Here is a 22,046-nt window from a genome sequence, read left to right on the forward strand (position 1 = left end):
GAGAGTCCTGAGATTAAATACGCCCAGAACATAGCTACACTGCGTGCTCACAATACTGGCTGGAATCAGCCCTCCTGGAAAGGAAGACAGAAGGCTCTTGCCATAAAAAGAGCTGGGATTCTTTAATATCTGAAGCCAGGCTTAGGGGAAAATGACTGACGGGCAACAGCTGGGAGTATTTTGCATTGATCCTGTAACATCCTGACATTCCAGGGAGGGTGATGGTGAAGGAAGCTTTCTGATGACATAAATAAACTCGAAATCTTTACAGAATTATTTAAAATATTTTAAAATGATTATTTCAGCTCCGTTCACCCCATCCCACCGGCAGCCCCTACTTCTTCCAAAAATACCCCGCCCGCCCACCCTTTCCAAAACGAAAGCTAAGCAAACCCCCGTGCCGTGCATCTGCTGCCCCCCGGCCCTCCCGGCGCTCTCCCTCTCCGACACACTAACCTCCCTCGAGAGGAGCCCGTATCAGCCCGCCTCGTCACCACCTTCCCCAGCCACCGCCGCCCCGCTCCATCCGCGCCGGCCCCCGGGCCCCCTCCCCTCACGCCGGCCCCCGACACCCCCCTTCCCCGCCGCAGCCCCCTCCGCCACCGCCCCCACCACACCCAGACACCTTCCCCCAACGCCCTTCCCCCTCACCTTCCCCTCCTCCGCGGCCCGGCGCGGAGGCTCCCCCCACGGCCGCCACCGGCCGCCCGCCTCCGGCCGGGCGCGGAGAACCGCCGGCCGGCCGCCCCCCGCGCTGCCCCCGCCGCGCCGGCCCCGCCGCCACACCCTCCCGGCGCCGGTACCTTGTAGAAGGCCCCGTTAGAGCCGCGCACTTCCACCGTCAGCTCCTCCATGTTGAGAGCGCAAAGGACGCCGGGACGTGCTTCTAGAAACTGTCACCACGGGGGGGAGCGCTGGCGGGCTCCCCCTCCCCCTCCGCCCGCCTCCCCGCGGGGTGGGGGCCGCTCCGGCGCGGCGCCGCCCCGCCCCTCCTCCCCCCCCCGGCGCGCGGTGGGTCTGCCCACGCCGCTGGGCGAAGGGGGGGGGGGGGGGTGCTCGCTCACGGTTTGCGGAGCGGGGCGTTCCCTGCGGGAAGGGCTGCCGGCCGCTGCCTTCCCCCCCCGCCGCGGCCCGCGGGAGTGGGAGCGGCCGGCTGCCGCGGGAGGCCCGGTGCTGCCCGCCGCGGCGGGTGAGGGGGGTCTGCGGCGCCCGACCGCCCGCCCGCCCTGAGGCGCAGGTGGCCGGGCAGCCTCGGCCCGGCCCCGCGGGAGCGGCCGCCGTGTGGTAATGGAGGAAGTTAGCGGCCCTGGCGCCGCAGGCCGCAGTCAGCGCTGCAGGGAAAATGCGGTGGTTTGTTTGTTAGGCTTTTGTTCTGTTTTGTTTTAAAGTGAATTCCAAAGGCCGGGCCTTAGGGGACGCCTTCCGTTCCCGAGCCGCCTCAGGCGGCCTGGCTTGTCGCCCGGCGCAGTCAAGATGGTGCCCGTCGCCCGCCCCGCTTTCACGCTCTGTGCGCTCGGCTCCCTTTGTCCCTGCCGGTGCCGCGGCCTGCCTTCGGGGGCGGGGAGCCCCCCCGCCGTCTGCTGCCGGTCCCGCACCGAGCCGCCCCCTCCGCCCGGGCCGGCCCCCCGGGGAGGCTGCCCGCTACGCTGACGTAAAAGTGGGGAATCGCCCCGTTGCAGACACTGTGCCTTCTTCCTCCGTGTACTGCTGCAGAGGAGAAAAAAATAAAATGACTTTGCTGTTTGATGACCCTCACAACACAATCGGACCCGAGTTTTGCTGTGAGCTCAATGCTCGCATAAGCTTAGTCATGCAGAGCTTGATGAAAGGCCTGTATCTCTGCCAAATGCATGCATTTTTTGCAATAGCTTTAAATATCAATAATGGTACTTTCAAACGTCCTTTCTGCTGATCTTTCCTGTTAGATGTCAGCCCCAAATGAACAGGAGTACATGATGGTATTTTACCCATCAAATGTTTTCATTTTTAGTTTCTCCACGTTAATCTCCCACTGTAGCTTTTTTGCCGGTTTTAACTGTGTCTGTCAGAGGGGTGAGGATTTCAGATAATAGAGGCCTGGAAGTTTTGAGAAAGCTGGCTACTGGGGAAGGAGACTCAAGCGTGCCACAGCTGAAGGAAAGATAGGGGTTCAACAACATTGGCTTTGCTAGCATGCTGCTGGCTAACCCCCACGCGTGCCAGATGGTTAGCATGCAACTCTTTGAGCATTTATACTCTGTGCTTGTGCTGTCCAGTGAGCAATTTGAGGGTACGGGGATGGGCTGGGAGGATTCTGTTGGGGAAGAACTGAAGGTCATAGGTGGAGCCAAAGTTACAGGCTCCATGGACAGTAGAGCCTTGAGTCATTGTGGTGAAGCATGAAGGGAAATGAGACACAAATTAATTGGAAAAAAAACCCCAATAGGCTTTGCTTGTTCCAGAGAACACCATGTTTTTTCCACTCAATAACTCATATCTTTGTTTGGCTATGAGGTAGTGCTTAGAAAAAAAACAGTTATGTGATCTACTCTTTTCCCATGCTGTGTGCAAGAATATTCTCATTCTCACATAATATTTATTCCACAGGAATGTTGGAGGGTACTTTTTATTATAAATATTGTTTAGATCTTTAGAAATGACCCACAATTTATTCTGTCAATGGTGCGTAGGCCACACATAGGTAAGAGAGCCCTTCTTGCAAAATGGTAGGTGCTTTTCCTATTTGCAGAGGGCACTTGGGACTTTCCAGGATAAACTACAAAACCTGATAATATGAAGCAAACAGTTCTGTTACAAAAATTCTATGCCAAAAATTTTCATTGCCCCAAGCTTGAATAGCCAGAGGTTCATTTATCCAGCTTCCAAGACACAGACTCTCAATGTCAACTGCTAAAAAAGGTTTCAGGGTTAAAAAAAAAAAAGCAAAACCAAACTATGCATGAGCTGCTGTCCTCAGGAGTAAAACCAGGACACAGATAAAAAAAATTACTTCAGAACTGTGGGAGGTGCCGGGGTGTCCACATTTGCAAAATGGGGGACAGTTCTGGTCAATAGTGATAACGAGAACTGGCTTGAGCCAATGCAATCTGCATCTGAATTTGCCTGATAAAATTTGTTTTTCTGGAAGTGTGCACATGATAGTAGTTAAAGTGACAGGGTTGTTTACAGATTAATAATGAGGCAGATTGCTATACCTAGGTAAAAATGGGAGTAGAAGAGGGTTATTATTAGGTTGTGGGCCATAACAGTTTGCAGCACATCAGCCAGACTGGCAAGGATGAATCTGTTCTAAGTTTAGTTTTCACGTAATGTAAATTAGAAGCAACTATAAATTAAATTAAGGATTTACTGAAATTAGAAAAGAGAGGATCTTTTCTCTACTTGGCTTTGGGAACTCAAGAGTCTCCCTCTGATAGTAGCTACTTACAACTTTTTCACAAGACTACATAATGTGATTATTTTTTTGTTTTCATTTTGCAACACCCACAGTGAAACTGCCCTGCCACCTATGTTTCATAGTGCAGTTCTGGTCAGGGAGATGCTATGAGTAAGTCCAGTTGAACCACTCCCTGTCCTCTCTTGAAACTGTTCGGCAACGCAGGAGGGAGAGCAAGCTTCATCATGCCGAAAGGAGAGTAAGCAAAAAATAGCAGGATTCTGTATCCTTGGGGCCCTTGGTTGGAAAGAGCAGAAGAAGGGTTTGCTTATTTAAGTGAGCAAAATAAAGGGTGAAGGATTAAACACTGAAGGATATTAGGATTGTTGTCTTCAAATACATCAAGGCACACAGAAGGGATAACGATCAATGAGAGACTAAGGCTATAAAAGACAGAAAACATGACCAGCAAAAAGACTCCCAAATAGGTATAGGCTGACTATTAATAAATTTAGTCTGGAAATTAGAGTTTAAAATGGGAGGTTGAGGAAGCTTCTGAACAGCCTTTCAAAATGAAATAATGAAAGTTAATAAAGCCTGCCTACTTTTAGGATGGAAAAAGCATTTATAATGGTGCTATATAAACCATATTTTCAACATTGGAGACTTTGAAAGTATTGATTCCAACAAATAAACAACCAACCCCCACCCCCATCCTCTTAAATGTCGTTGTCTAAAATTCAGGAAGAGGGTTCAGGAAAAAAACACAAAAACAAGGATTGAAAATGTAACTCACACTGAAACAGTATCATAGCGGAGTTTTAATATTTTGAAAGAATGATTTTTGGCCACAATCTGCAAGTACCCAGGTATGAGAAAAAATTATAAAGGCCTGTTTAGATTCCTATCACTAGCAATTTTAAAATCAAGACTGGATATGCTCTCGTTCATACAAAAATGAATTCATGGAAATCTCACCATCTGTGTAACTGAAGGTCAGAATGGAATTGTCATTCTGGGACCTTGTGACAGCAGACTCTGTTAGATGTTCATCTCACCCAAAAGCAGAGAAATTTTAGCCATTTTCAGGGACTTGGGTAAGCATGAGACAACCATGAAATCAACAACATTAACTCCTCAAAACAGTGATCTTTTTAACTAAGATTTAGTTATGAAAAGATGCACAAATTGATAGCCCTCTTAAACTACTAGTAGGTTGATTGTTTTTGAAAAATTTTTGTGGTTTTAAACTGATCAGCTACTCCTCTGCCAATTAACTTCAGTGCCTTTGCTGATCCCAAAACAAGCAGTATTGCTGTGTTTTACTGAACATATTGCGTACCCTTCAGTAAAATAAAAACCCAGAAGCATACTTTCTTAGCACATTTTGTAAAAAATAATTAGGCAAAAATCAAGGGTGACTAAATTCAGACTTGTACCTTTACTTACAAATGCAGAGTGTAATAACCTGGGTCTTATGTTCTATTCAATGAAGGGAAATGCTGACACTTAGCAACTTGTGCCATAAAAAAGTAAAATAATGATAAAAAATTAATCTAGCTTTGCCTTTAAGTGGGTAAAAACCTCTTTGGTTCAGTCGCTCGTTCTGAAAATTTGGCAGAAGGCTGATACTTATGAGAGACATCCATCCAGAGCCTTCCAACCTTAGCAGAAGCTTAGGCAACTGGCAGCACTTAGACCCTCTGTAAATTACTGTGCCTCCCTAATCCTCAATGGAGACAAGCAGTACAGATGAATACTTGAAGGATAGTATGAGATGAGATCTTATTGGCCTCATGTCTTACCAAATGAAAAAAACTACATTACAACTCAGAAAAAGTCTTGGAGAAGTTATTTTGAAAAATTACATGCTTCCGAGTGTGTGGGGTTTACTCATTTATGTGTATGTTTTCTTTGTTCCAGATAGTGTACTTGGGTAGCAGAAGGAAGTTTGTGAGACATGTAAAATCAGCTCCAATAGACTTGTGCAAGTAGGGCAGGGGACCTAATATTTTGTGTCATAACACTGGTATTAAGGCATATGGTCTTGATACAGACCATCCTGTTGGGCTGCCACTTTATGAAGAGCCAGTGGTAGTTGTAAAAATGGAAAGAAAACTCCTAAAGAAAAGCTTGTGTTTTATATTGTCCTTCACTGTGATTTTTGCACTGTATGAATATTGGGCTGAAGAAGTGTCCACCAATTTTCAGCAGCCTTTTACAAATGCATTCCTGACCTTTACAAATGAATGAATATTTGTCGGGAGGTTAGCTGAACTGAGTGTGCCGTAGCCAGATACATCTGCAAGTACTGTAAGCAGACACCGCTTCTGAAAATAGGATCCACAAAAGGTGTTGCTAAGTGAGTGTATGTAAAAACATTTTTGTGCAGTGCAGTTTAAAACCCTCTGTCTGATATGGAAATCAGAGAGACAAGAAATCATAAATGTTCCTATTATTGTCAATTAGATTTTGTAGTTATTTACACGTACCTTGAAAGGGAAAATCTTTGGAGCTAGTTTATTTTTTGTGTATTACAGCTGATAGCACTTACATTTATCTGTCTGTGTCTAGACATAATGAGCTTAAAATGTTTCACAGTTACAGGGTTAAAAACCTCCTAGGTTTAGAAGGATAAAAGGTGTTAATAATCCACAGACTGCAGTAGGTGTTTACTGTTATATTCTACTTCCTGTTACTGCAGTCTAAAAAAGAAAAAGTCACTGAGCTAATTAAATTGTATAAGGAAGACATCAAGATCCAGTATTAAAATAAAATTGGTTTTGACTACAGTCTGTATTTATGCTGAAGTAATGATGAGTAATATGATTCAGGTTTCATTTGTTCAAAGTCCACAAGATAACATGCATGCTCAGCAAAAGAAAAATATACATCCAGGCAACAGACTACTATGTGAAAGTAATATCACACTGAATGACAACATATGAACCTTTTTTTTCACACTGGATGAACTTCTGGTTTACCACTGCTTGGCCAGTCTTCCTATTTTTGTCAGCAGCGGCACAGGAAAGTAAGCAAAATAAAACTGAAAGTTTGATGTCATTTTAAAAGCAAAGAGAAGCACTAGACAATGCCTGCAGTAAGCACCATGTTCATTCTGGCACAATGCAAAGAAACTGCAAAATCATTTCACTGAAATTTTAATGAACTTAAATGAGAGCACTGCTGTTTAATGGACTTTATGCAATGGTCTGAAGCTCATCCATTCACAATACAACTTTTCATGGGGTTGGCTTGGTGTGGTAATTTTCATTATCACTTTACATCTGCCTCTTTTGAATGCTACTATGGATGCACCTGATCAGAAATAACCTTGTGCTTGACTTTGTTCCAAGCCAGGAAGTAAAATGCACTGAGCACTAGAGAGGGACCTTTGTGGTAGTGTGAAGTCATGGTGAAGTAATGGTGGGGAAAGGCCATATCACTCTAGATATCCAAGCCTAGAAGTTCTCATCTCCAAGTGTTAAGAGTTATATCCTTCGTATCACTGTTGTTACAAACACAAACCCAAATTAATAATTTCTGTCTTCTGAATACTTTCAGTGGAAACCAGGAAAGGAAAGTATTATTTTTTCTCAATTGCTGATCCAATTTTGGTCCTTGTTTGATCCTCAGACAAGTCCAGACTACCTTTGTTTTGACTTGACACCTGGGCTAACCTTTAGTGTCAGTGTTGTGTAAAGAGATACCTGCATTTCTAGTGTTGGACTGGACCAAGGCAGGGTTTCAGGTAATGTAGATTTATGTGATATGAATTAGTAGCTACTTCTGCAAACATCAAAATGTGCATGTTTAATCCCTGGTTCTGAGTATTAGTGTTTAATTTCTTGAAGTCAAGGCCTACTCTAAAAAAAGGCAATGAAGTCCTGAATAAGATTTGCAAAAGACAGTGGACAGTGGGCATGTTGCTATCATAAATACATGATCCGAGGTATAGGAATTTAGTGCCTCAGGACATCAAACAACGAAACAGTAGCACTTAAACAAAAGTGTATCTGGAGTAGCAGAGGGATGCACATCAGTCCAAATGAAGAAATGCAGTATGGAAGAGCGAGGAGGGAACTCACAGATAGGAAGACGTTAGCAATGCATCTGTGTGAAACTCTAAGCAAACAAACTGAAAATCTTATTTCTGTTCTTATAGGATTACCTGATATAATCTAAAGCACAAAATAATTCAAGAAGAGATTGGTTATCAGCTCAAGGTACTCTGCTGTCGAGAGTTGCAAAAGCAGATTTCTGGCTTGCCACGCTTTACTTTTTGAAGGCCCCAATACAGCAAAGTACTTAGACAGGTATTTTATATAGTATCTGAATGGAAGTGATATAAGAATGACTTTAAGTAGTTGGCTTAATCTGTGCTCTTCAAGAAAGGAAGCTGAGAATACAGTTTTTTGCTAATTTGTTGGCAGAAAAATAATGTAAAACATTCTGTATACACATGTTTTCAGGTTCCTCTGAAAAGTCCCACCTGTTGAGCTACAGATATATATATATATATCTCATATAATATATATGCATTTATTGTATATATTGTTATTATATAAAGAAACTGCAGATAAATACAGAGTCTCTGTGCCCTAGGAGCAAAGATAAGCATTTCACAAATGAAGTACTAAGAATATTGATATGTCAGTGTTGGGGTCTCAACATCAATCCCCAAATGGATTGTATTCAACTTCTTCAAAAAATTAGGGGAACCTATTCTATTACTTTATTCATAGGCACTGACTTTAAGAAATTAAATACTAATACTCAGAATAAGGGATTAAACATGCACATTTTGATGCTTGCAAGACAGAGCTAGTAATTGATACCACATAAATATATATTACCTCAAACCCTGCTCTACTGTTAGATACAATGAGGCAGTATGGAACAGAGTATTTCAGTAAAATGAGTTATCAAGAAGTTAAAATATGTTTTCTGTGGCTTTTGTGATTGCTCTCTCAACTGAGATGACCTTCCTCTGGTACATGTGTTCCAGTTGTATCACAAATGCCATTGAAGAGGGTGGGAAAAAATCTGGACTCTTGCCTTTTTCTTTTTTCCATCTTTCTAAAAATACTGTTCCATTAATAGCAGAGTATTTTCCCAGACTGCCTATCTGTTGAGATGAAAAAGGGAACTCATGAAGCTACTTTGGTGGTAACGTAGACAGTTCTAATAAATACAAAAAACCTGACCATCCTTTGATTTAATCAATAATATTATTGCATGAATGCTCAGGACGTCATGTCTTTGGCATACTTCCACTTCCTTTTTTTCAGTTGCTTTATAGCCTGATACCACATTCTGTAGGCTGTCTGGCACATTAGACACTGCGGTTCCTGATTTCACCAGTGATTTGTTGCCACAAGACATCATCTGAGCCCTAAAAACTGAGGGTGCTTTAACTTGCTCTTTCCACAACTGTACATGCCCCCTTGTTCTCTCCTTTCTCAGTGGAGTTAAACCTCCAGCCCTGGGCTTTTCCCGCTGGGCTGAATTGGGACTTTGGAAAGGAGTTCCTCTGCTCAACATTTAAAATGCTGCTTTAGACGGTGGGGAAGAAGTGGCTAATTGTCAGAAACCAAATACATTAGAGCCATCAAAAGGAGGGGCTGAGGAGGATTAATGCAAACAGATGAAATATGCAAGAAAAGAAATAGGAGCAAGGAAGAGAAAAATGATAAAAAGAGAAAAGTCAAGAACAGCAGGAAAAGAACAACGAATGGTTCATACAACAGAGAAAGAAAGGTTCAAAATTTAGGCTTTGATGAAGAAAGAAAAGTTTGATGAATGAAGGAGATGAGGTAAGAGAGGAAGATATATAAAATGGGTGATAAATGAGGAAATGCAAGAGAGAAAGAACGGTTCTAGGGAATACATGAAAATACATGATTGTTACCTCTGACATTCCGAGGCTTTTTCTCACTAAAAAAGAATGGAAAAAGAGATGGTAAGACATCAACAATGTAAACCCACAAGACTAATTCATATCTAACATAATGTTTACTGGTATTTGGGAAATCCAAGTTCAAATCTATTTCTTGGCAACTTGGAGCAGGAATTTGATTGCAGTTCTACTGTCTGAGCTGTGTGAGCATGTCTGTACCACACAGTCAATGTTGCATCATGTCAAGATACTGGACTAAGCTCTGAATGAAGTAGTGTTTGTGTGGGAAGCAACATAGCCACATAACGTAGTGTTGCACCCAAGCTAAGATACCTTGCCTTTCAGTAGGGTACTTAGCCTCCATGGAATGCCAAACAAGCATGGGCAAGGTGTTTCCAATGCCCAAAGTAGCTTGTTCTGACATCCTTGTATGTTAGCACATTGTGAAGTATAGATGTAATTCCAGCTTTTTCTGGTGAAACTGTTTCACTTCCCGGAGATATTTTAGTGCTCACAAAACTAGAGAGCGGGTGAGAATGACAGTTTAGATTTTGAACCAGTGAATCCTTGCATACCATAATAATCACAAATACAACAGTTTTTCCTGTATAAGACAAAAGTATGCTTATCCAAATCAGATTGCAGAACTGGAAACTTTGAAAAAAATTCCTAAGTTCCACTTTATGGAACCATTTTGAACAACTTTTAATTCACATGACAAATGTTTTAATAATTGAACATTTTCATCATTAAATGACATTTTATTTTAAATTAAAATAAAATATGTTTTCTAAATGCATGACAATAAAGTCTGATGTCTTAGCTACCCATAGTTGTTCCTCTGAGAAAATAAAGTCTGAAATACCCTAAATTCCACACTCTGGAGCAATTTAGGTCTCCTTAGAGATCACAGTTTGAACTACAAATGCAATAAGGGCTGCATCCTGCTGTAACTGAAATCCTTCCTAAGTCTACTTCTGCTTTTCAATCTCTCTAATTTTTCATTAGATCAAGAGTCACACATTTTTGTTGGCAGTAAAGCAATTCCAATTTGAACTGCCTTCTGTCTTCAATAGGAATTTTCCCAAAGTACAGAAATAAAAATGTAAAACTTTGCTGTGATTCATTACTTTCATTCTTTTGAACATTGCTTCTCTGAAAGCTCTGTGTGAAATTATTAGAAGACAGGTTTTGAAATGCTTGTGAAAGTAGATGCATATATGGGACTCAAAGGGCCTTATTTAAAAAAGAAATTTGCCAGTTACCCAGATCTCTGGTTGGTTATGCCCATTCAAGGATACAGAATCCATCATTCGTATGATTATTTTTACATCTGAACTTTTTTTTATACTAGATAGACTTGAAACTTTCAGGGTCATTTGCCCAGCATGTAGTTGAATGTCCTGTGCTATAGATTCCAATTAGCAAGACCATGTTCAATGGTCCTACACCACCAATGCTGTCTAACTGCTTTCCACTTGGCTTTATATGTTTCTTCTTTGTTGCAGCTGCAACCAGGTCTATCTACCCTTTGATAGAAAAATTTCAATTACCCCAGGGAGAAGCTTTTAGCTTTATTAAGCATTGAAGTCTACACATTTGTTCTTCTGTTGAAGAGCAGTTCAAAAGGAGACTTTCTGAGGAAGTAATCTGATAAATTAGGATAAATCTTGTGGACTTTCACTGCTAATGTTTTTCCTGTAATCTGAGCCTAAGAATCTGCCAACTCAATGTACAGTTAAGCATTTCTTTAACACTTTTAGCCCCTGACAGATGTTTCTTATACTTTACAAGTAAATGGCTCTTCAGTGTTTTTTGCGACTGCTGTGCTCTCAGCATAAAATTGATGTCACAGAAGGCTGGATAGCTGTGCTCTAGCCTTGATAGATAGTGACAGAAAACTGTTCCCATCTGGTAGCTTTGTATTGGCCTCTGAGTAAACTAATGGTTTCCTTTCTTAGATGATGGGTGTCAACTCCTCACCTCCTTGTTGCCAAGAGTAACCTTAGTTATCTAAGAAAAAGCAAGGACTGCATACACCAGATCTCTAATCTGCCCTCACTTTGTTGTGATTGGCCTCTTAAGGGGAGTGAGGTGGCCAAGTGACGTGGAAGAAAGCTGGCAATAACACTGTTACATGTCACATCTCTTTGTAGATAAAAAAGGAGCTACTCTTCCTAATGCTGTCAATCTTGTATTTTACTTCATTGGTGGGTTCATTTATGCAAGTAAATAAGGCTATCATTTATGCTTTTTAATGTTTGAAAATTCCACAAAAGTTTCACGTCGCTGGTTTGAAATCGAATCTTTCATTATTGTCTCTATCTTGCAAATTAATTTATTACTGTATTTGAAGTCCTAAATGCGCCTTGAGAGAGCTGAACATACAGTCTAACAATCTCCCCATAAAGAGCAAACATGAGTTACACATTTAAAGAAGATAATCTTACAGTTGTATGGAAATCCTGTCACTCTTGCTTTTCTGTTTAAGCTTCATATAATAAAGCTTTTCTGTTTTCAGAAAAGTTTTGGTTCTTCCTCACTCATCCTTGTTCTGTGTGGCAGAGGAAAATGGCACATTAAATTGAGTCTGTGAAAAGGGCATACAACAAAACGAAATTAATATTACGAAATTAGAAGAACTCTAGAGTTCTTGAATGAAATATATTTTTCTAGGAATCCTCAAGAGAGAGTGAGGAAGAAACAAATAACCATGGAGAGAGTTCGCCAAACCCACAATCCCACCTAGCTACAGCATGCCTTTTTTTTGAGCACTATTAAGTAACAGCCACTATTGGTTTCAAACACAGGTAGTAGAATTTACATAAGCAAATCTTGTCTGGCTAAATACTGACCTATATATGTATTATAATCTGTTATTAACATGCAAGATTATATTGTCATAATACATGAAAATATTACAACTGGGGATTTTGAATGAATTATCACTCTTCATTCTTGTGCATCCATCATAAGGCCAATATGCCACCTACATCTCTCTTACAAGACACATACATCCTCTACTGTCCCTCTGGAGAGAGGCATTTAACTTTTTTCTCAGCAACTCAGCTAACAACAAATACTCCCACTAAAACCAAAACAAAATTGAAAAAAAGAAAGACAAGAAAATCCCCAAACTGTTTGCTCTTAGGAAAACAGTATTTCATGGTGCAATAAAAATAAGACAGAGAAAAAATAATTAAGATTACAGAAATTAATTCTATATCAAAGTCCACAGAAGGACTCCTGTTGACATCAAAGCTTTGGCTTCTCTTTGATAATGAGATTACACATCACACTTTATTTTCTACATATTCTTCTCTGCAGAGTAGATATATTACCACAGTCTGTCAATGATTCCACACAAAATTCAATCAGTTTAAAAGCAAAGGATATATTTTTTGTACCACTGGGTTTGGAAAACCTGCAACCCAAGACCTGACTCCATAACCTTGGAGTTCAAACTGTAGTTAGAGCTTGTTGAACATTGAACTTTTCAATGTTTCATCATGTTGTGCATATATAATATTTTAGGCTTTCACCGCCAGTCAGTCAAGATCTCTGCCTTTCAAATTTCAGCTTGTATCATCTATCCAGCTTCATTCAATACATTTGTACACATGTAATTACATGAAACTTAGTAAACAATTCTGTTGACAGGAAAAAAAAAGTGGAGGAATTGCTGTCTTTCTCACCTTGTTGGGTCTGGAAAAAATAGCTGGAGAAAAATGCAGTTAGAAGGCAGTAGATAAGACTGAACATAAAGAAAGGGTTAACTTGTTTGTGAAAAACACGTATCTCTGCCTATCCCCTTATCAGAATAGAAATAGTATCATAAACCAAATACCCAATCTTACTTTGATACTCTCCATTTTCTGAATAGTCTGGTAATATAGTCTGGTGACAGTTTGACATGGAACCTTTTAAGGTAAGCTGTAAGGGAGTACAGTCCTTTTGAAGCTGTACTGGGCTCAGGTGCCAAGTCACTATTCCAAAGATCAAGGTATATGTTGCTGAGTCAGTCATCGCTAATACTGATGTTTACAGCATTAAGAGAGAAAATACTGGAAGAAAGTCTTGCAGATGCCAGACAGAGAGATGTCTATATTAAGACTTAGGCTGAATTGTTAATTTTTAGTTATCAGCAAAACCAAACTAAGAATCTGCGTGCTCAGCTGAGAATGTTACTGGTGCAGCTTGTTCATGCTTCAAAGATAACAGTTGCTTTCAGTATGAAATGCTGAGATTTTTTTTTTGTCCTAGGTTTGAGCTCTTCAGTTCAAAACATACTTAAAGTTGGTTACTAAATAAGCAATGAAACTTGTGCTGTTTACACCAGTGTAAGATCTACTGAATTTTCTGGGATTTGAGGTGACTCAGTGCTGTCTGTGTGCATTGAGAAGAGAGGGCTTTTTTAAAAAGCATTTAAAATCCACTAAGTGGAAACCATAATGTTCATTAATGCTGAACCCAAGCCATGAAATTCAGCAGAACATGGACTGAAGATCATCATCTCAGTCAGGGTATGTCTGACCTGCAGCTGGAGAAGACCAACTTCATTCTTCATATGTGAAAACACTACAGTCCATTGTGGTCTAGCAAACAGCTCTGATGCTGGAATTGGTCCATAAGGTATTCCCATCCTAGCTCCAGCCTTTCCCCTTCCCTGCCCAGACCTTTTGCCTACTTCTTCCTCCTCCCTTCTGCAGCAGCCTTCCATACAGATACAGAAAATTAGGTCCAGTAGCAGGGACTTTCAGAGGAAATGAAAGCTGATTGATCGGTGAAGAGGAGCAGAGTATCGCTGCTTACACAGTGGATGTGATTTCAAACTGTTTAGGGGATGAGCAAGGTGCTGCTACCTGTGCCAGTGTGTAGAGGTTGAAGGCTGCTTGGGCAGGTTAGACAGGGCAGGAGAGCTGCTGCCTGATGAGGCAGTGAAGGTGGATTTGACTGCTCTGTGAAAGAGGATGACAGCTGCTTGGTGGGAGAGGGGACACAGACTGCAGCCGTAGAGGGAAGGGGTATAGGTTACAGGGCTTTGTAAAGCAGAGATCCAACTCACAGCTACCAAGGCTGCACATCTCTGCTTTGCATTATCACACGATAGCATAAAGCAGGTGAAGAAGACTTCAAATGAGCAGAACAGCTCTATCAGAAACTTTGTGCTGATCAATATGGCAGACGATTTGTTTCAGCACAGTGCTTTCAACCAAATGGTACTTTCACTTCCTGATACAATGATTTATAATCTTATTTGAGTAACTCTTATTTCACGGACTTCTAATGAAAGATCCTGTCATAATCATCTACACTAGGGAACAGTTTAGATTACCTGCAGAAAAGTCCTCCTCACTACATAACCTTCACATGCTATTAAGCAAAGATCTCTTTTTAAATCAAATATTAGTTGGAGAATTTCCCTGCTTTTAGTGATATATCCAAGTGTTGTGGTTTAACCCCAGTTGGCAACTAAGCACCACGCTGCCACTCACTCACTCCCTTGGAATGGGGGAGAAAATCGGGAAAAGAAGTAAAACTCGTAGGTTGAGATAAGAATGGTTTAATAGAACAGAAAAGAATAAACTAATAATGATAATGATAATGATAACACTAATAAAATAACAATAGTAATAATAAAAGGATTAGAATATACAAGTAATGCACAATGTAATTGCTCACCACCTGCTGATCAATGCCCAGTTAGTCCCCAAGCGGCGATCCTCCCACCGCCCCCACTCCCCGGTGTTCCTATACTAGATGTGACATCACACGGTATGGAATACCCTGGTGGCCAGTTTGGGTCAGCTGCCCTGGCTGTGTCCCCTCCCAACTTCCTGTGCCCCTCCAGCCTTCTTGCTGGCTGGGCATCAGAAGCTGAAAAATCCTTGACTTCAGATTAAACATTACTTAGCAACAACTGAAAACATCAGTGTGTTATCAACATTCTTCTCATACCTAGCTCAAAAACATAGCACTGTACCAGCTACTAGGAAGACAATTAACTCTATTCCAGCTGAAACCAGGACACCAAGGTACTAACATTAGAGAATGTCCACCACAGGTGGATTGAGATGCTGGTGAATCACTTTAGGATTTATGGTTACCCAGTGTAGCCTACAGTGTGAGAGTATGGGGGGGGGGGGGAGAGCTGTGTGTTAGAAATCACAGGAATGATCTACAAAGCATAAGAAAAAAAGTAATTTAAATAGTGCTGCAGAAGACTTCAAAGAAGCCAGGTTCTGCTGCAAGGCTTCTGTGACAATCTCAGCCAGTGCTTTTCAGCACCTTCAGTCATTGTCTCATTTCAGTAAATTAAGACACCTCTATGCTTGATCATTATAGTAGTTCACAAAGCAAGGAGTAATTTATGTCTCCCTGGCTAATGATAGTACCTCACAGGCTGAGAGGACCACTTCAATGAAGTGGCATTGTATCAGTGAGCTGGGCACTCATGCAGATGCAGAAAATGTTTGTGTCTTAATGCATTTTTTCCTCTCCAAACAAAACATACACTCTATAGCCTTCATGTATCATTCCTCTTCCTGCATTACTCCACTTTAAGATATTCTGTCTAGAACATGTCTTCAGTCCTTTCTCCATACAACTAAACAGTAGGTCAGACAGTACGTAAGTATATTATAGTCTCAGGCACAGAACTCCCCTCTAAAGAAATAAACAAAATTATGAACCCTGCTGATTAGTCTCTTGCAGTATATAGCTACTATTCAGCTGACAAATTAAATGGTGGGCAGAAAATAACACTACTACTATTACTATATATATATGAATGTTACTATGGAGAAGGCAGCGGCAGTCCTTGCCCTCATCCCATCAACAACATTAGCTGGCACCAGCTAATGGGATCTCTACTATCAAGAGTTGTCCAAGCCTTAAAAGAATCTATTCAAAGCAGAGAAGGAACAGAGAGATGTTACCCAGGTGAAGGGTACAATGCCCTTACTTTCACTGTGCTTTTTCATCCCCCCAGTAGAACAGCTTTGTCTGTGAATCTGGCTACAGCATGGAGGGAGTAAAAGAGAGAACGTGCACATACACATCTTGCAAAATTAATGCCACAGTGTTAAGTTCAACAGGAATATAATTTTAATAGGAAAAAATACTATTTCCATGCAATCACTATCTCCCTGAACAACCCCCCCAGCAGGTACTTGTACCTACAGGACAAGTGGCTAAGCTATGCCTAATCCTCAGAAAACTCTGATCTCATACACATCACTGGCTTGCAACCGTAAAGTTATATAGGACCGCCAAGGACATAAAGCTTGTAGGTAGCATGCTTCACAGTCCAAGTGGCATCTGGTATTGACCAGAAAATAGAAACCTCAGCACGTCTAATTGCAGCGCTTCAGAGCAGTCTGTGCAGCCCAATGCATGGGCTTCTTTTTGAGTTGTGAAGAAAGCCAGTAGTGAGAAGCACAGTACCAGCACCACCACTTGGTTCTGGGATTACTTCACCTCTTCTTCCAAGAGACTGTAAGAACAGAGAACAGAAGAGTTGCAATTTTTTTGCAGTCTTCAGTATTTGCTTCTACCTTTATCTACTTTTATCCTTGCTTTTCCTTGGTGAGACATCCAAAATATTTTTAATTTAATTTTAGGATTTGAAAATGCAGTTAAGCCTGTTCATTATAAGCAACTGGAGTTTATCTGAGAAAAGTGCCAGAAAACTTCCTAGTAGTTTTAAGTAATCTGAAACAATACTTGTATAAGCTTACTTTTGAAAAAAGGAAGGTATTAGCCACCATAGAGGAACTGAAAGGAGACCTTCATATCTTTCTCAGAAAGTTTTGTTCAGGTGCTAAAGGTTTTTTTTCATTTCCCTATCAAAATATTAACCACTTCTGAGTTACAGATTCAACAAATGAAATTCTTTAGGGTTTATAATCAAAGAGCTCATAATGAATTATTTAGAGTTTACAGTCAGTCTTTGGAACTGATGATCGGATGATTTAATTCCAGTCTGATATATCAATAGCTAACAAACATCTATTTATGTAACAAAATACTTCAGTTAGTATTCACTCAGTAAGTGGACTGCCTTAACTTTCACTTTAGCTTAATACTGGTGATAGCAGCTCAATTTTAGTTTCCTGCTTTCATTTTTTTTTCCTAGAAAGATTTAATAATTTTAAAACCAAAGTACATTAATTAAAATTCCATTTTTTTCAATAAGAAGCACAGACCAAGAACATTTCCATATTGAGTGAATATTAAGTGATCAAGGAAAAATGTGATGGGCCCCCAATTAGTGTTTGGGTCTCTCACATAGTCCTACTCATAGATCATACTAACAGATCACAGTGAGTCATCTCACTCAGCATACAGATTTGCACCGTTGAACAAGACACACTCCCAAAATATGTCAAAGGAATCACCTCCATAGTGTGACCCTACCATGGCACTCGGCAACAATCTGTTTCTGACAAAATATGCTCCTAACACAATTAAAACTGGACCAGGCGATACCCCTCCTAACCCTCAAGAAGCCTCTGAGACTAAGGATAATACACCAGCCAGATGAAGAAAGCGGGTGCTCCATTTTCCTTAAGTCCATCTTCTATCTCAGCACTAAACTCAATTCTCCCCCCGCCCCCATACTGAAGAGAATCTCTTCATACACTGGATTTCCCTTACTATTCAGCGTTTACACCTGGTGATGCATTATGCTGCCTATCACACAGTCTCTGGTGGATACTTGCTCTTTTGGCCATAACAGCAGCAAAATTACACAGGGTGGACACCCGCAACGATCCAAACAACAAACTTGCTATACTTAAATAATTCTCTGTAGAATTTTCTGTAGCCTCACCTGGCAGTTAATGATTTGAATATGAAGGTATCACTGGACTGCTTGAGCTTTTCTTCCAGTTGGGAGCTTGCCTCCATCAGGAGAGGAAAACACAGGGGAGCTGAGGTTATGTGGTTCCACTTCCAGTCCCTCCTGCTTCTACGTCCAGATCAGCCTGTTGCTGAGGTGGCACCTATGATGCTTTCTATTCAAACAATATTCAAAATAAGTTTTACCAAAACTTTGTATAATCTAAAGCAAATGCTTCTGTTCACCTCAAAGTCCTTTGACCCAGACTTATGCATATGAAGTCCTTCTAAACTGATATATGCAAAAACTTATGCTTTAAAGACTGAATACATGATATTACTGTTATTGCCTTCTCTTGCAAATAATTCTCCCAACACACAAAAGCAAGATCCGTGACAGGTATGCACAGGCACAGATTTTTAAGGATCAGTATAATACACCTGGCTGGAGAGGTGCTGTCATTTATGTCTTCTGCATGTTAGCTCTCCATTAGTAAACCCCAAAATGTTCTAAGACTGGTAAAACGTAGCCTTACTTCAGAAGTGATTTACCCCTAATTGTACAAGATATTTAGCAATCATTGTTATGTTTTTTTTCTTTTGTGGTGGGAAGGTGCCTACAGGAAATCTGCATTTCAACCTCTCCAACTTTAACGTCCAAAAACTTGACAGAGCTGCGTATTTGGACACAGCATGAATACAATGAATCTTATTTTTCTGTATTTTGTGATGCTGCTGCCATCTAGAGCATACAAGTAATATTGTGTCAAGAAACATCATCAGCACTATTTAATTAATGGATTTTGTATTAACAGTGAGCAAGTATAATCATAATCATACATTTTTTCTCTATTTTGTTCCACTGCTGCCACCTAGAGTTATAAAACAAGTATATTATTTTTCTAACTACAGCTATTTAATTAGTGGCTATTTATATGTGTGGGTGATACCTTACTTTTCCACAATTTTCTCATGGCTTTGGCTTGTCTCTTTGTCCTCAATGTCAGTATATCCCAAGTATTGCATCTAGTGTTATCTTTTAAAAAAATTAACAAAGTGGTTAAGCCAAATAATTAATTTGTTGCAATTATAGGTTTTTAAAGGTCATCTTTAAATAAGAAAATATCTTGGGTCAACCTGACTTTTTTTTTCTGGTTGCAGGACATCATTCATCATAAAAATTGGACTTAATATTCATGTGAGACTCCTGAACCAGAATTAATAGGGAAAAAAATAGGCTGCCATTGTTATTAACAATGACAGACAGCTGCTGTTACTCCTGTAAAAAACCCTAAGATTTTACAGAACCTTTTTTTTTTTTTTTGTGGCACAGAAAGCAACACACATGCCTTGGGGACTGTAAAACAATCAATAAAAGAAAATAATGAATAATAGGTTACCAAATCTGCAGTCACTAGTGGATGTGACCTCCTTGTATATTTGAAGGTTCAAAAGAAGTCTCCTTTGATGCCTAGTAGGTAACTACAGAAATTCCTGGAAGAAATCCTAGGCATTCTTGTTCTTTTAGCCTATTTAATTTTTAGACAGCTTTGGATGACTGCACTGGAGGTAACAGCAACCCTCCAAGATCAAACATCCACCAACTCTTTACCTGGATTGTTCCTTCCTCTTTGCTGATGTAATCACTTTCATTATCCCTCTTCAGGTGGCCTCGACAGCTTACTTTGTTGGGAATCCTTAGCTTGTCATGTCTAGTGGAAACAGTAGCACTTTCTATATCTTTGTTTGACAGCTCTATTACAGTGCCTCAAAACTCAGGAATTTAATACATAGGCCTCCTCAATATCTCTAATGGCAAATTTCATGAAAAAAACCCTTTTCTTGGACTTTGATCACAGAACTTTCTCTAGCTGGCTGTTCTTGGTTCCTAGTTCCTCTAGCTGTGCCCCTTGCCTTCTTTCACCTACCTTGAAGTAAAGCCGATGTCCTGGCTTTGTCTTTTCAAACTATCTTTATGAAAACTAGTCACAGCTCTTGTCACAATGGCTTCACCTTAATAGCAACATGAAAGTCACACATGCTTCTGTATAGCCTCCAAATAGCTCACCCCAGGAAAACTGCTGCAGATACCACAGGTAGCCAAATGAAGCAAGGCTTTATTCTCAGATTGGTGTCATTTGTCTTTTTGGTTGTAACATGGAAACTTTTGAATAATACATCCAATCAGTTCCCCAGTTTCTCAAAGAACGTCCTAGGCATAAATGCATAGGTATTTACAGATTTAAGCAGACTCAAATGAGAAAGCAAGCTAAACAGGGAACAGATGAAGCTGAGATATAAAGCTGGCAGAACCAGAAGCTACAACATGATCTGTAATTGCCTACAGATCAGAGCTATTAACAGCATGCAGTATAGCAACAAAATATCTCATCTCTGCTTGTCTTCTCATTGTAGAAATAAGAGAATTAATAATGGCGTGAAAGATATGTCTGGAGGAAAGAGCCACAAGAGTCCAATATGGATAAAGGATCTACAGTGAATGGTATGGGGATGGAAAGAGCCCCTGTGAGGCTGGAAGGAAGGACTCACAACTGGGGATGTCTGGGCATTGGGAGGGCACCCATAGTGTCTGACACAATGAAGGGGAGGGGTGCTTCAGGGCTTTCCTGAAAATTTAACAGAATGGCAAAGTGGTGGATAGGACCTTTACAAACTAGACAGACAAATATAAAAATTGCTTAGTGTCAGGAAAGGCCTAAAAAGCAGTCTCCTGAAGTATTCATCACCCTGAGTAGTCCTTACTGTATGAGATTATACAAAAAAAATAATCCCATGCAAGCTTAGAAATAGCCTTTGTGTTAAAGGTATAACAAAAACATTGGCAATAGGCTGTTATCTTTTAACCTCAGCTATATCTGAGTAACAATAAAAAAAAAAGATGTGTAAACTACATAATCACTACTTCCAGTAGCTATTATAGCGTCTCGCTCATATTGTCTATATCCTCATAGACTATCATGAGTTTTGTCTAAGGAGCTTCAATTCTTCCTGTAAAATTGACCCAGGGGTGAATGATAATACATGACTTTTATGAGAACGGACTACATGTTATCTTCCTGGGTTAGCAACCACTGTCTGAAATGTATCTCTTTTCTTCAGTCTGAAATAGGGGTCATTTGTTATGATGTTTTGTTTGGTCTGCGGTGACAATCATTTTGGGACCCCTTGTTTTTGTTAGGCATTGGCAACATTGTTCTTTTCCTTTGGCCTCTAAGTCTCAGATCTGGTAAGAAAAAGGTATTATGTTGTTGATACTTCATTTTTTTAAAAAAATCAATTTCTCTGGTATTTGTGCTGATTTTTATTCTAGTACTTGTGACCATAAAAGACAGGATGTATTATACTTCCACTGTTATAACAGAGAGTTACAAAAATGAGGCAGTTGTAACTTGTAAGCCATTATCAATGAACTTGTGTGGAATCCCATCTTGGCCAAATTATGATAAGCCTTTGTTATTCAGCATATTCTATTATAACTCAATATTTAAAATGAGAATTGATCAGAAGATTGCACCACTGGGTGATCATCTAGTAGAAAGATTCATCCTATATAAGCTTCTTGAGCAGTTTTTGTGCTTTGTTAGACTTAAAAAAATAATCAATAATTTGTTTCTGTAACTTCCAGAAGGTTTTTCCCTGTGTCAGTCCTCCTTGTAGCATATCAGTCATGCTGTCCTCAAGCTTCAGCCTGAGTGGAACATGCAACTAGTTGTTGCCCGGGTACCTCAGCATGTAATGGTCCTTTTTAAAGGCTTACCTTGTGTGCAACTGTCCCTTCCTTTTGGTGCTCTGATGAATTTGCCAGTGAATACAACTTCTCTGTAGTTAGTATAGTTAATCCTTTTCTGACATTTGGTCCCTGTTATGTGTAGTATAGTCTGGGACTGTATGGGACTAATTAGTTTTACT

The 22,046-nt window shown here is 40.5% G+C and overlaps 1 protein-coding gene and 1 long non-coding RNA gene across 3 annotated transcripts in view; both read right to left on the reverse strand.

Moving 5' to 3' along the window:
- FXR1 (FMR1 autosomal homolog 1) overlaps nt 1-989 on the reverse strand; it is a 39,076-nt gene extending 38,087 nt beyond the window's left edge. For both annotated transcript variants that reach the window (XM_069792652.1, XM_069792651.1), the window contains exon 1: nt 804-989. In XM_069792652.1, coding sequence (XP_069648753.1) covers nt 804-854 — 51 coding nt within the window. In that variant the 5' untranslated portion in view covers nt 855-989. The remainder of the gene's footprint in view (nt 1-803) is intronic.
- A 1,333-nt stretch (nt 990-2,322) lies between these two features.
- On the reverse strand, nt 2,323-18,363 carry LOC104322488 (uncharacterized). The gene is made up of 3 exons (XR_011326228.1): nt 18,109-18,363; nt 9,288-9,313; nt 2,323-3,673 (listed from the first exon to the last, which is right to left on the reverse strand). It is a non-coding gene; the product is annotated as an uncharacterized lncRNA (long non-coding RNA).
- Nucleotides 18,364-22,046: the final 3,683 nt, after the last annotated feature.

Source organism: Haliaeetus albicilla, chromosome 9 (genome assembly GCF_947461875.1).
Source record: "Haliaeetus albicilla chromosome 9, bHalAlb1.1, whole genome shotgun sequence".
NCBI classification, from domain to species: domain Eukaryota; kingdom Metazoa; phylum Chordata; class Aves; order Accipitriformes; family Accipitridae; genus Haliaeetus; species Haliaeetus albicilla.